Raw genomic sequence first — 13,719 nt, 5'->3', positions numbered from 1 at the left:
GGATGGGGCAGAGGGGCATAGAGAGAATCCCAACCAGACTTCGTGCTGATAGCGTGGGTCCCACCGTGGGGCTCCGAACCCACGAACTGTGAGATCATGACCTGAGCTGAAACCAAGAGTGGAGACTTAACCGACTGAGAGGCGTCCCTGCTTAAGGAGAAATTTAACCTAACAACAGGCTAGATTTCAACTTGGGAGGTCCAAAACCAAGTCTCTCCTCATGTAGTCTTGAGAGAAGATGTCCCCTAAAAGAAACAGCCTGCTAGCAGTCTGTCAGGAATCCTGAAAACACTTGTTTATGAAATCCCTGCTTGAACGCTGTGGGTGCATCATGCAATTCCCCTTGAGGCATAATAATAGCAAAAAAACCCACAAAAAACCTATTTATTTATTTATTTATTTATTTATTTTGAGTGAGGGAAAGAATGAGCAGGGGAGGGGCCAAGGGGAGAGAGAGAAAGAAAAGAGAGTTGCATGCTCCCAATGTGGAGCCTGACCAGGCGCTTGAGCCCACCAACTGTGAGTTTGTGACCTGAGCCAAAATCAGAAGTCAGAGGCTCAACCGACTGAGCCACCCAGGTGCCCTAAAAGTGGTTACCTTGTAAGGAGCTCTCACCATTGTCAGTGCCCTCCAGCCAAAGACCACTGAGAACACAGCTATCATTGAACAAAATTGGGCTTATTGTCTCCTTGAGAGGAGGGAGACACACCACGAAGGATGGGGACACTCAGGAAGAAGGTCCCGGAAAAAAAAATTTATATATGGGCTTGTGTTAGGTAACTTCAAGGAGTGTTTCAAGGAAGCAGGCCTTCTGTCTAGATTGGTTACTGTTTTGAGGTGGTGGTACTTCTGTGATGGGGTATTTTAATAATTCTTATTTAAAAAGGGAGAAGAGCCAAGAGAAGCTAAAACTATGATTGGTTATGAAGCAGTCCCTCCTGTTAGCCAAGACAGGGAGATTTGTTTTTTGTGTGCATATGTGATTGGGACAATGTTCTTTGTTTGTTTGTTTGTTTTTAGACATGATTATGGAGTGGTTTTGTTTTTGTTTTAATTCATCCTGACCAGAGTGGCTTTGTCCGATTTTGGTGGTCTATAAAATTGTTTATGTTCAACGGGGCAGCACATCCCAGTTTATGGTACCAGCCTAATTCCCACTATCAGGGGTTGCTTTTCTCCTTTTCATTGTGCTTCATATCACTTAATACATGTGTTCTACTTTAGGCCTCAAAACAACTATGTGAGACAATCCATAGACATTTAGTACTCTGCATTGGATGCTAGTCCCTAATCTAAGCTTGGCAGGTAAAATTAGGTCACTGCCTCTAAGGAGTTTACAGCTTATGAGAACACTTTATTAGCCCCTTTTTTTGAATGAGGAAACTGTGCTTTCATGGCACTGATTAGTCCAAAATCACAGCCAGCAAAAGAGGGAACCTGGGGATCCAAGTCCAGACAATCTGATGTCAGCAGCTGCCCCTTTACCATCCCGAGAATCGGCATCCCTATGGAGGCTGCAGTAGCTGGAGATGACTGAGGAGGCACTGCAGCCTCCTTAGGGCCAGATAATTCTTTGTTGTTGGGAGTTCTGTGCATAATAGGATGTTTACCAGCATCCCTGGCCTCCATCGTGTCAGTGGCACCCTGCTCCTAGTTGTGACAACCAAAAATGTCTCCAGACATTACCAAATCACCTGTGGTTGAGAGCCACTGGTGTCTACCATTTATCTCCTCCTGGGTCTTTGAGAGGTAACAAACATTTGGGGCATGAAAATCCCCAAACCATTTTGAATGGGGAGATCTTGAAAAGAGAGAGAAACAGTGTGCCTTAGGTTTTGGAAAGCCTATTCAACTAGAAAAATGAAGACTGAGACAAAGCATAGACAAAGGAAGTGGGGAAAAAACAGAGAAGTGATCCAGGTGGAGAGGGGCTCTTAGGAAATCACCCTTCAGTTATTCAGTTCACACTAACAAAGACACAAAAAGTCTTAATGAGGCCTCATAGGACCTCTGATCCACGTTTGGGAAATGCTAGTATGCTTAGCAAATAGTCTTGACCACTTTTCTGAAAAGATTTCTTTTCCATTACAGCGTGGTCCCAAATCTGACCTCCCTGAGCTGGCAACTTGCAAGAGACTCTTCAGAGATTTCAGGTATCCCCCAAGGTAATAGCTTGTTTTTCAGGAAAACCAAGATTCCCTGGGGAGCTGACAAAAATCACAAAGTAATGGCAGCTAAGCTTTTCCAGGTTTTCGAAGAGATAGATCCTACTTAGAGTAAGCTAGTAAGTAAGAGTATCAACACAAATAATCACTTGTGTCTTCCTAACCTCTTTCATCTAAGAATCTCTGCAAAATATATAGACATTTATTAATTTTCTTCTCATTACAGTGAGGGAAATCGTTGTGATTTTTCTGTTTTATAGATACGGAAGCCAAGTTATGGAGTCCACAACGAATAGTGAGAAATCCAGAAATAGACTATTGGTATATTCACTCTGGACCATTCTTGATGCTCAGTACCACTCCAGATCTTCAGCTACTCAATATAAAGGTAATGATAATCCTTCAAGTATATACAAAATTTTATGTTTTCATAGGCTTTAAAATAATCCATAGTGTTGGGGCACCTGAGTGGCTCAGTTGGTTAAGCATGCGACTCTTAATTTTGGCTGTCATCGTTCATGGGTTCGAGCTCCGCTTTGGGCTCCACACTGGCAATGCAGAACCTGCTTGACATTCTCTCTCTCTCTCTGAAAATAAATGAATAAAATAAACTTTAAAATAATCCGCAGTCTCTTCACTTGGCCCATAAAATAGCAGGCCTATAGAGGCTATGACTTAAAGAAAATTTAACAGTGATAGTATTTGAACCGGAACCCAGAGCTCATGATTCTTAATCCTGTACTCCTTCTACTTGGTAAGCAAGCCCATATATCCTTGTAGGTGATACTTAATTTACAGAAAACATAAGATATTCTAATCCATATAGAAATCCAAACCTATGCAACCCTTTCATCTATTTGCACATTATGTGGAGTTTTTTTAAGAGTTAGCTTGGTGAAGAAAGAGAACAGTCACTGAGATATTAATAAAAAGCATCTGGCAACTCTGAAATTAAATTAATCTTTGGGTTGCTGTAGTAAGCAGAAGGCATAGTGAGGCTCCCTGCAAGGAAGTCTTGAATAGAATTAACCTTTAGGAACTAAATTAGTAGAAATGAATTATTAATTAGTTAACCATATATAAAAATGACTTGTAAAATAATGTGTCACTGAGGAGATTTAGGAATTATCAATTCTAAGAAAGTTAACCAGGCTGTAGTCTAATGAAAATACATCTCTAAATACTGTCATTATGTTAATGATTCCTAAATTCATACTTACAACCCAAACCTCTCCACTGAGTTCCAGCCACAGATATCCAAGTACCTACTTTTTCTATGTTTGTTTGTCTCAGAGAGATCTCAAAGTTACTGTGTTTAAAACAGAATTCTGGGTATTTTCTGCTACATGTCTTCCTCATCTCATAAATTAAGGGCACTGCTCTCTACCCAGATGCTAGTTAACTCACTTTCTTCCTTTTCCTTGCCCTCTTCATCCAATTCATTATCAAGTCTTGTTGATTCTGTGTCCAAAATAAATCTGAAATCCAACCACTTCTATCTCCACTGCCACTAGTTTAGTCCAGGTGACTTTCTTGGATACTACATTCTCCTCTTGACCTTTTCCTTTATAACACTTACCATAATTTGTTTAATTTATTGGTCAGTTGTTTACTTGTGATTTTCATAATCTCACTTCACTTCTAGAGTATATATAAATTCCTTGAGGATAATTTGTTGAATTAATGGGTGAAAATCCAATAGTATTGAAATTTTAACATGATTGCTTATAGTGATATAGTTGAAGTTGGAGCCTTTATTTAACAATAAATGGTTGAAAAAATACTGAAACTTGGATGGAACTGGAGGGTATTATGCTAAGTGAAATTAGTCAGAGAAAGACAAACATCATATGACTTCACTCGTATGAGGACTTTAAGAGACAAAACAGATGAACATAAGGGAAGGGAAACAAAAATAATATAAAAACAGGGAGGGGGGCAAAACAGAAGAGACTCATAAATATGGAGAACAAACTGAGGGTTACTGGAGGGGTTGTGGGAGGGGGGATGGGCTAGATGGGTAAGGGGCACTAAGGAATCTACTCCTGAAATCATTGTTGCACTATATGCTGACTAATTTGGATGTAAATTTTAAAAAATAAACAATAAATTAAAAAATAAAAAAAATACTGAAGCTAACATAATAAAAATCAACTATGTTGCGATATGTCTAAGAGTGTGTTAGAATTGAAATGGTTCATCTGGAATCCAGAAAGAGAATCCTCAGCTTGGATACATCCATGTTTTCTTTCCTTTTCTTTCTTTCCTTTCGTTCCCTTCCCTTCCCTTCCCTTCCCTTCCCTTCCCTTCCCTTCCCTTCCCTTTCCTTTCCTTTCCTTTCCTTTTCTTTCCAAAGGAGAAATAATCTTTTTTGTTAATTTTATTGAAATATAATTAACATACAGTGTTATGTTAGTTTTAGTATACAATGTAATGATTCAACAATTCTATACATTATTCAATGCTCCTCATAATAAGTGTTCTCCTAATCCCTTTTATCTGTTTCACCCACCTCCCCTCCCCACAACCACCAGTTTGTCCTCTATATTTAAAAGTCTGTTTTTGTGTTTGTCTCCTTTTTTATTTGTTTTTTCATTTGTTTCTTAAATTCCACATATGAGTGAAATCACATGGTCTTTTTCTTTGTCTGACTTGTTTCATTTGGCATTGTACCCTCTAGGGCCATCTGTGTTGTTGCAAACTGCAAGATCTCATTCCTTTTTATTGCTAATATTCCATTGTAGGTATGTACTGTGTCATCTTTTTTTTTTAGCTTAATTTATAACTTTATTTATTTACTTATTTATTTTAACTCCAGATAAATACCACATCTTCTTTTTTTTAATGTTTATTTATTTTTGAGTGGTGGGGAGGGGCAGAGAGAGAGGGAGACACAGAATCTGAAGCAGGTTCCAAGCTCTGAGCTGTCAGCACAGAACCTGATGCAGGGCTCGAACTCACAAACTGCGAGATCATAACCCGAGCCGAAGTTGGACGCTTAACTGACTGAGCCACCCAGGTGCCCCTACATCTTTTTTTATTCATCTATGGATGGACACTTGGGCTGCTTCCATATCTTGGCTATTGTAAATAATGTTGCAATAAACCTGGGTGTACATATAGCTTTTGGAATTTGTGTTTTTGTTTTCTTTGGGTAAATACCTAGTAGTGAAATTATTGGATCATATGCTAATTCTATTTTTACAATTTTTTGAGGAACCTCTATACTGTTTTCCATAGCGGCTGCACCAAATTACATTCCCACCAACTGTGCACTAGGGTTCCTTTTTCTTTACATCCACACCAACAGTTGTTATTTCTTGTGTTTTTGATTCTAGCCATTCTGACAGATGCAAGATGATATCTCATTGTGGTTTTGAATTGCATTTCCCTGATGATTAATGATGTTGAGCATCTTTTCATGTGTCTGTTGGCCACCATTTGTATGTCTTCTTTGGAAAAATGTCTATTCAGGTCCTCTGCTCATTATTAAATCAGATTATTTGGGAGGGGTATTTTTGGTGTTGAGTTGTATACATTCTTTGTATATTTTGGATATTAACCCCTTATAGGATATATTATTTGCAAATATCTTCTTCCATTCAGTAGGTTTCCTTGTCGTTTTATTGATGGCTTCCTTCACTGTGCAAAAGCTTTTTATTTTGGTGTAGTCCCAATAGTTTAATTTGCTTTTGTTTCCCTCATCTGAATAGCTAGAAAAATGTTTCTATGGCTAACGTTAAAGGAATTACTGCTTCTATGTTTTCTTCAAGGAGTTACGGTTTCAAGTCTCACATTTAGGATTTTAATCCATTTTGAATATATTTTTGTGTATGGTGTAAGAAAGTGGTCCAGTTTCTTTCTTTTTTTTTTTTTTTTTGCATGTAGCTGTCCAGTTTTGTCTGCACCATTTGTTGAAGAGACTGTCTTTTCCCCATGGTATATTCTTCCTCCTTTGTCAAAGATTAATTGACCATATAAGCATGGGTTTATTTCTGGGCTCTCTATTCTGTTCCATTGATCAATGTGTCTGTTTCTGTGCTAGTACCATACTGTTTTGATTACTACAGCTTTGTAGTACATCGTGATGGCCATGTTTGTTTTCATCCAGCAATGTTCAGGAAGAGAAATCATAAATCCAAAGAACATTGTTAAGCTATTCATTACAATGTATACCTGTTCTAGCACACAGATATACCTGTGGCCAGAATGAAATGGACTTTAAAATCATCCACCTCTTTTTTTTTCTGATCATTCACCAAAGAACATTTTGATAATCAACTTAGATTCCCTGGTAATGAAATGCTTTGGACAGCAAACACGAATATTTCAGTCACTGGAAAAATATATCCCATGCTAGAATGTAACTCTGTGAGGGCAGGAAATTGTTAATCACAGCTGTGTCCCTAGAACCTAGAACAGTGCTTAGCACAAAGTAGATTCTTTGTGTTCGATGAATGAATGAACATTAGTAAATTAGAATTATACTTTATACCACATTTTCTTGTGAATTTGGTTATTGTAAGTCAATCCTCAAATATCTCTTCCATGCTAGATGCATTAGGAATATCAGATTTCTGGTCTTGAAGGCCAAATATGAGACCTTGAACTCTAGTGCTCTACCACAAGTGTCTGCAAGACCTGATTTGATTAACCAGCTGACCTCCTTTGATGTCTCCTTCTTGATTCTCTTTGACTTCAATTCATCCTCCATCTAGCTCACAAGTTTTATTTTAAGAAACCCAATCATATTGTTCCCCTGCCTAAAAATCGGTTAATTCTCTGTTACCTTCAGATAATAGCTATCTACAGTCTACTTCTCCAGCTTTCCCACCACTTTACTCTCTACCCTTCTTTCTACTGTCTATCAGGTATTGTCAGTTCCAGCCACACTGAGTTACTTTATATTTCCTGAAATGCCATTTCTCTGGCTGGAATGTTCATCCCACCTCTTCCTAGGTGATGAACTCCTGCCATTCTTTGAGATCCAGCTTAAATGTTACTTCTTAAAAGCTTATGACTTCTCTAGAGGGGAAAAGCTATTTCTTTCTTCCTGATTGTTTTCTCTCTTTCCCCTGCAACAGCCCTTATATATTATAGCTACCTTTGAGATCCTGCAGGGCAGGATCTGTCTTATTTATCTTTCCTTGCTTCCCAAATACCTTGCACATGTTTCTGAATGCAAGGATCCATATGGAGTGATAAGTATGAGTGCTAATAACTAACTTGCAACAGCGTGAGCTTCTTACACATAGTCTCCTTCCCAAGGAAGAATACGAAACTTCTCAACTGTATCGGGTTTTTGTTGTTGTTGTTGTTTTTAGAAATTTTTAACGTTGATTTATTTTTGAGAGACAAAGCATGAACAGGGGCAGGGCAGACAGAGGGAGACACAGAATCTGAAGCAGGCTCCAGGCTCTGAGCTGTCAGCACAGAGCCTGACGCGGGGCTCAAACCCATGAACCATGAGATCATGACCTGAGCGAAAGTTGGACGCTTAACCAACTGAGCTACCCAGGTATCCCTCAACTGTATTGTTTGAAACAATTGGGTATGAACATAGTCAGGAAAGAAAGGTGCTTTACATACTCTCTTTACGAGTTACCATAAAAGATTTTTTGTCTTCTTGACATATCAGCAGACTCTTAGAAAGGGGTGATTCAGTGCACCATGCATACACTCAGCACCTTGGATTATCACTACTCATTGTATATCTTACTGCCTTGCTCTTGAGAGACTTTGTAACCCCAACACTTTCATAGTGTCTAGTACTTATTGGGAGCACAATAAAATGCTTTATTTTAAGCATTGAAAGAATTAATAAATGAAATTCAATAATTAATTTCTTCCTCTCTTCTTTTGAATAATTAAACCCTCCCTTTAAAAATGTTTGAGGTGCCACTTGCTCTTTAAAGCCTTTTCTAATCATCCCCTGTTATAATTTTACCCTTCTCCATCTTCATGTAGCACATATTATTTACACCACGCTGTCTTGCATTTTTAAGTGCATATGTTCTTTCTTCCTAGCTAGATTGTAAAATTCTTGAGAGCAGGGACTATATGTACTGTTGCATCCTGCAGTAGTGTCTTAAATCTAGTAGGATTTTAATACTGCAAACTCTTGGTAACTTACCCGTGGTCATTCAGTGTCTTGTCATCTCAGAAGACTGCAAAACTCTGAAGATAACCTCTGAAGATACTACCTCACATCCATTAAGATGGCTATTATAAAAACAGAGCAAAACAGAAAACAGAAAAGGACAAGTGTTAGCAAGGATGTGGAGAAATTGGAACCCTTGTGCGCTGTCAGTGGGAATGTAACATGGTACAGCTGCTATATATAGCTGTTCTTCAAAATAGTATAGTGGTTACTCAAAAAATTAGAATTACCATATTATCCAACAATTCCACTTGTGGTATATACCCAAAAGAGTTGAAAGGAGAGTCCCAAAGAGATTTTTGTACACCTACGTTTATAGCAGCATTCTTCACAGTAGCCAATAGTGGAAGCAACCCAAGTGTCTGTTGGTAGATGGACGGAAAAACAAAATGTGGTTATACATCCAGTGGAATATTATTCAGTCTTAAAAATGAAGGCAGTTCTGACACATATTGCAACACGGATGAACCTTGAGGGCATTATGCTGAATGAAATAAGCCAGTCACAAAAAGACAAATATTATATACTTCCATTTATGTGAGGTACCTAGAGTAGTCACTCTCATAGAAACAGAAAGTAGAATGGTGGTTGCCTGGGGCTGGGGGCAGAAGAAACGGGAGTTGTTATTTAATGGTGGCAGAGTTTCAGTTTTGCAAGATGAAAGAGTTCTGGAGACTGGTTGCACAACAATGTGAATGTACTGAAATGAAACGTACACTTAAAAATGGCTAACATAGGGTGGCTCAGTCGGTTAAACGTCCGACTTCGGCTCAGGTCATGATTGCGATTGGTGACTTTGAGCTCCGCTTCAGGCTCTGTGCTGACAGCTCAGAGCCTGGAGCCTGCTGCAGATTCTGTGTCTCCCTCCCTCTCTGCCCCTTCCCTGCTGGGAGTCTGTCTCCTTGTCTCTCAAAAATGAATAAACATTAAAAAAATGTTTTTAAAAATGGTTACCATTGTGAATTTTATGTTATTAAAAAAGATAACAGCACTGAACAGGGAGTCAAAAGACCGAGGTTATTCTTGGTTGTTTCCCAGTGACCAATGAATCTTGTGCAAGTTACTGTTTTTACTTGTGCCTTGATTTCTTCATCTTTAAACAGGATAATATTATTAATAAAGCCTCCTTGGCTTCTGGGTTTCTGTGAGGACCAAATAGAAAAAAAGAAAAAAAAACAACAACCAACAACGCTTAAGATCATTTTTTTTCAGTAGTAGTTTTTCTGGCATTCCAGTGTCCCTGATCTCTTTTAATATTCATCACAAGTTTCACATCCTGTTTTATAACAAAATATTCCTAAAGATGCCTCAGCAATAACCTGTTACCACTTGAAAGGATATGTATACTGAACTCTTAAACTTTGGGCTGCTTACCTTATAATTTAGTTCCAGGAACACAGCAAATAAACAGCCTTTATGAGGACTATAGATGACCTAAGATGCTAATTACTACTGTGGTTTAACATTAATTGAGGAAATACAAGCTCAGGATTTTCATGTGAGCATGACAAAGCTGGTCCCAAATTTGGGAGGTATGAGGGTAATATCTGCTTAGTGTCTACTAAGCATCAGGCTCTATAGCAGATGTCTTACATGTGATATCTCATTTAATCTTCACAAAAGCCTTGATAGGTTAATAATATTATACTCTTTTTTTTGAGAGAGAGAGAGAAAGAGAGAGAGAGAGAGACAGCACAAGCTGGGGAGAGGGGCGGGGGGAGAGAGATAATACTTTTCTTTTAATGTTTATTTATATGAGAGAGAGAGAGAGAGAGAGAGAACATGGGGGAGCGGCAGAGAGAGAGGGGTACAGAGGATCCAAAGTAGGCTCTGTGCTGACAGCAGTGAATCTGATGCGGGGCTCAAACCCACAAACTATGAGTTCATGACCTGAGCTGAAGTTGGGACACTCAACTGGCTGAGCCACGCAGGCACCTCAAGAATCTTTTTTTAACAATGTTTATTTATTTATTTTGAGAGAGAGCATGCGCACATGAGGGAGTGCCTGCATGCGTGAGTTGTGGGGGGTGGCGAGAGAGAGAGGGAGAGAATCCCAAGCAGGTTCTGTGCTGGCAGTGTAGAGTCCAATGCAGGGCTTGATCCCACGACCTTTGGATCATGACCTGAGCGGAAATCAAGAGTCAGAAGCTCAACCAACTGAAGCCACCCAGGTACCCCCTATATTCATTTTATGAACAGGGAAAATGAAGCTCAGAGAGGTTAAGTCATTACCCAAAATCACACAATGAATGACAAAGATGGAATTTAATTCCAGCTCTGTATGACTGAAGCCCATATTCCTTATATTGTGTTACATTGCCTCTCAAAATATATTTGACTATGCCTATTAGTAATATAGTCAATAATAAATGATATATGTTTATTGTGTATTTATACATTTCTGTCAATTGTCTTACTTGGTCATTACAAGTAAGATAGGCTGTGTAGGGATAATTGTCACCATTTTACAGATGATGAAAAAGTCGGAAAATAACTTACATAAATCAACCAATGAATGGCTATAACAGCACTTGAAAATAGGTACTGCAATTCTCAGACTCATGCTTTTTCCACATTAGCCTCATGAGAACAGAATTTTATCTTTGAGTTTTCTGGTTCTGAAATTTTTATAGGAGCAAAAGAGTGAGCATCTTGACAGCCTGGCAATTCTTCTTATATATGGACAGATTAAACACATGTCTTCATCCCTATTCCCTTCCCTATTCTCTTTAACTCACTAAAATGACAGTGAGTTAATATTTTAAAATTTATCAGCACAGAAGGACAAAGAGAGTAAGAAAGACAAAAGCAGATGAGGGATATCAACACATTTTTGGAAGATGGAAAGTTGAGCTAAGAAAACGATTCCAAATGCTTGAGAGGCATATACTAACAAGAGGCAAGCAAGTTCCTATTACAGAACACTAGAATGTCAGGAGTTGGAAGGAGCAAATAAGAAAGCAGTAGAGATATGTGAGGGGCTGAAAAGGGAGACTGGTTAAAGGTTTATATAAGAAGTTAAATTACCAGGTCCTTTCCTCATTCTGCTCAGTTAAGTGACTACCCCTCCATTTCTTTGGCAGAACGCTGGGGTTTATTCTGTGGGGGAAAAATGAACTAGAGAAGCTCCAGACTGAGATACCAGGCCCAGCTAAAGATTATAGCTGAGGAGACCAGGAGGGGAGGATACCACACTGAAAACAGATCAAATGAATGTCTACTTGCTAAACGAGGAAACTTGCCAAGCCCTCTCACTCTGTTTCACTCCAGGAATACTGATGGCAAGGCTTATATTCCCTAGGCAGGAGAGCAGAGAATTAATTTTGGGAAAAACTTAAAATTGGATAACACCAGAAGCAAGATCTGTAGATACTGACACTTGAGGGTCTCCCAACAAAGCAAATAGGTCCCCACTTTATCATCTTGCAATAAAGCCCAACAACTGACAAACTCTTCCTCTTAACACAGAGCTTCCAAATACCTTTGTAGTGACTCACTCTTAAATATGAAGGGACAGCAAAGATCACCAAATAGTTGACATAAACTTTCACCAAGAAAGGCAGCATCAAATTGAAATGGAAGAGGAAAGAAAAGAGAAACTCAGAGGGTAAGAGAGATAATATAGAGAACAGAAGAATATATTTTTAAAAACAATAAGCATCTTCTAAGAGATAATTATAAAATAGTGCATCCATAAAGTAATGACAAAATGCTCCAAAAAAGGGATGATCAGAGGATAATAGCTCTAGGAAATTAAAAATATAATAGCAAAAATAAACAATTCAAAGTAGTATTTATATATAAAATTGAGGAATCTCCTGGAAAAGAGAACAAAAATACAGAAATGGAAAATAAGAATGAAAAGATAAATAGAGGATGAATCCATAAGGTCCAACATGAGGCTAATAAGAGTTCTGGAAATATGGAAGAAATGGAGGAAAGGAAATTATCAAAGAAATTATGAGAAGATCTCTGATAATTGAAGGACATGAGTTTCCAAACTGACAACCGACTAAGTGCTCAGCATAATGTAGGGGAAAAAAACAAAATAAAAAACACTATTGTAGGGGCACCTTGGTGGCTCAGTTGGTAAGTATCTTGATTTCAGTTCAGGTCATGATCTCATGGTTCATGAGTTCGAGTCCTGCATCAGGCTCTGCGCTGACAGTGCAGAGCCTGCTTGGGATTCTGTCTCTCTCCCTCTCCCTGCCCCTCCCCCACCCAAAAAAAAATTATAAATAAACTTGAAAAAAAGCCACAATGGCACATCATCATGAAATTTCTAAATACAAGAGATAAAAAGAATCTTGGTGATGGGAAGTGAAGAGGGAGCAGGGAAAGGGAAATGCATCATTTATAAAAAGAGTAGATCATAAGAGTCACGTATATCTCAATGTTAACACTGGTTGCTAGAAGACAGTGAAACAGTGCTTTCAAAATTTGGAGAGAATATTATTTTCAACTTAGAATTCTATACTAAGTCATATTATCAATCAAGTGTGGGGGCAATTAAATATATTTTCAGGCATGCAAGGATCAAAAATTTACTACCCATCTCCTCCCATCTTTTCCTGGGACAATACTGGAAGACATGCTCTACTGAAACAAGAAAGACAAAGATATAAATTTTAGGAGAGGAGATTAGCCAAGGCAAGAGGCAAAAGAAAGTCCCAAGATGACAGCTATACAGCAGACCTAGGGAGGAACAGTCCAGACTGAAGGAAGGAATGTTTCAGTGGAGTGTTTCCAGTGAAACTGATAGAGTGTTTGTCTATGTTGAAATAGTTTAGGCATTTTTACATTTCTGGAAGAACTAGTGATAATAACACAGAAAATTTGGTAAACCAAAAACTGAGGCAATTATTAATTCCAAGAACAAAAAGTTGTATAAGAAAGTAAATGTACATAAGAGACTTAAAAACTGAGAACAAACTGAGGGTTGATGGGGGGTGGGAGGGAGGGTGGGTGATGGGTATTGAGGAGGGCACCTTTTGGGATGAGCACTGGGTGTTGTATGGAAACCAATTTGACAATAAATTTCATATATTGAAAAAAAAAAGTAAATGTAATCATAATAGAACTCATTATTTTTTTTTGAGAGAGAGAGAGAGTGCATGTACTCACAAATGGAGGAGGGGCAGATGGAGAGGGAGAGAATCTTAAGCAGGCTCCAGGCCCAGCACAGAGCCCAACGTGGGGCTCAGTCTCATGACAGTGAGGTCATGACCTGAGCCGAAATCAAGAGTCAGATGCTGAATGGACTAAGCCACCCAGGTGCCCCATAATAGAACTAATTGATCCAGGACGCCTGGGTGGCTCAGTCCATTTAGCATCCGACTCTTGATTTTGGCTCAGGTTGTGGTCTCATGGTTTGTGAGTTCCAGCCCCACATA

At 38.7% G+C, this 13,719-nt stretch overlaps 1 protein-coding gene across 3 annotated transcripts in view; it reads left to right on the top strand.

Annotated features, from left to right (window-relative positions):
- Positions 1-13,719, top strand: part of LOC128311130 (protein SPT2 homolog) — a 75,070-nt gene that overhangs the window by 6,354 nt on the left and 54,997 nt on the right. For 2 of the 3 annotated variants that reach the window (XR_008289136.1, XR_008289135.1), the window contains exons 2-3: positions 2,093-2,166; positions 2,427-2,554. Coding sequence is in view for 1 of the 3 variants with exons in the window: in XM_053200053.1 (XP_053056028.1) it covers positions 2,093-2,109 (17 nt within the window). In the remaining 2 variants the exon portion in view is untranslated. Of the gene's footprint in view, positions 1-2,092; positions 2,388-2,426; positions 2,555-13,719 lie in introns of those variants that run through there. The other variant, XM_053200053.1, reaches the window with a different exon arrangement.

This window comes from Acinonyx jubatus, chromosome A3, assembly GCF_027475565.1.
Source record: "Acinonyx jubatus isolate Ajub_Pintada_27869175 chromosome A3, VMU_Ajub_asm_v1.0, whole genome shotgun sequence".
NCBI lineage: Eukaryota > Metazoa > Chordata > Mammalia > Carnivora > Felidae > Acinonyx > Acinonyx jubatus.
Note: the sequence above shows the minus strand (reverse complement) of the source record. Positions and strands in the feature narration are given on the sequence as shown.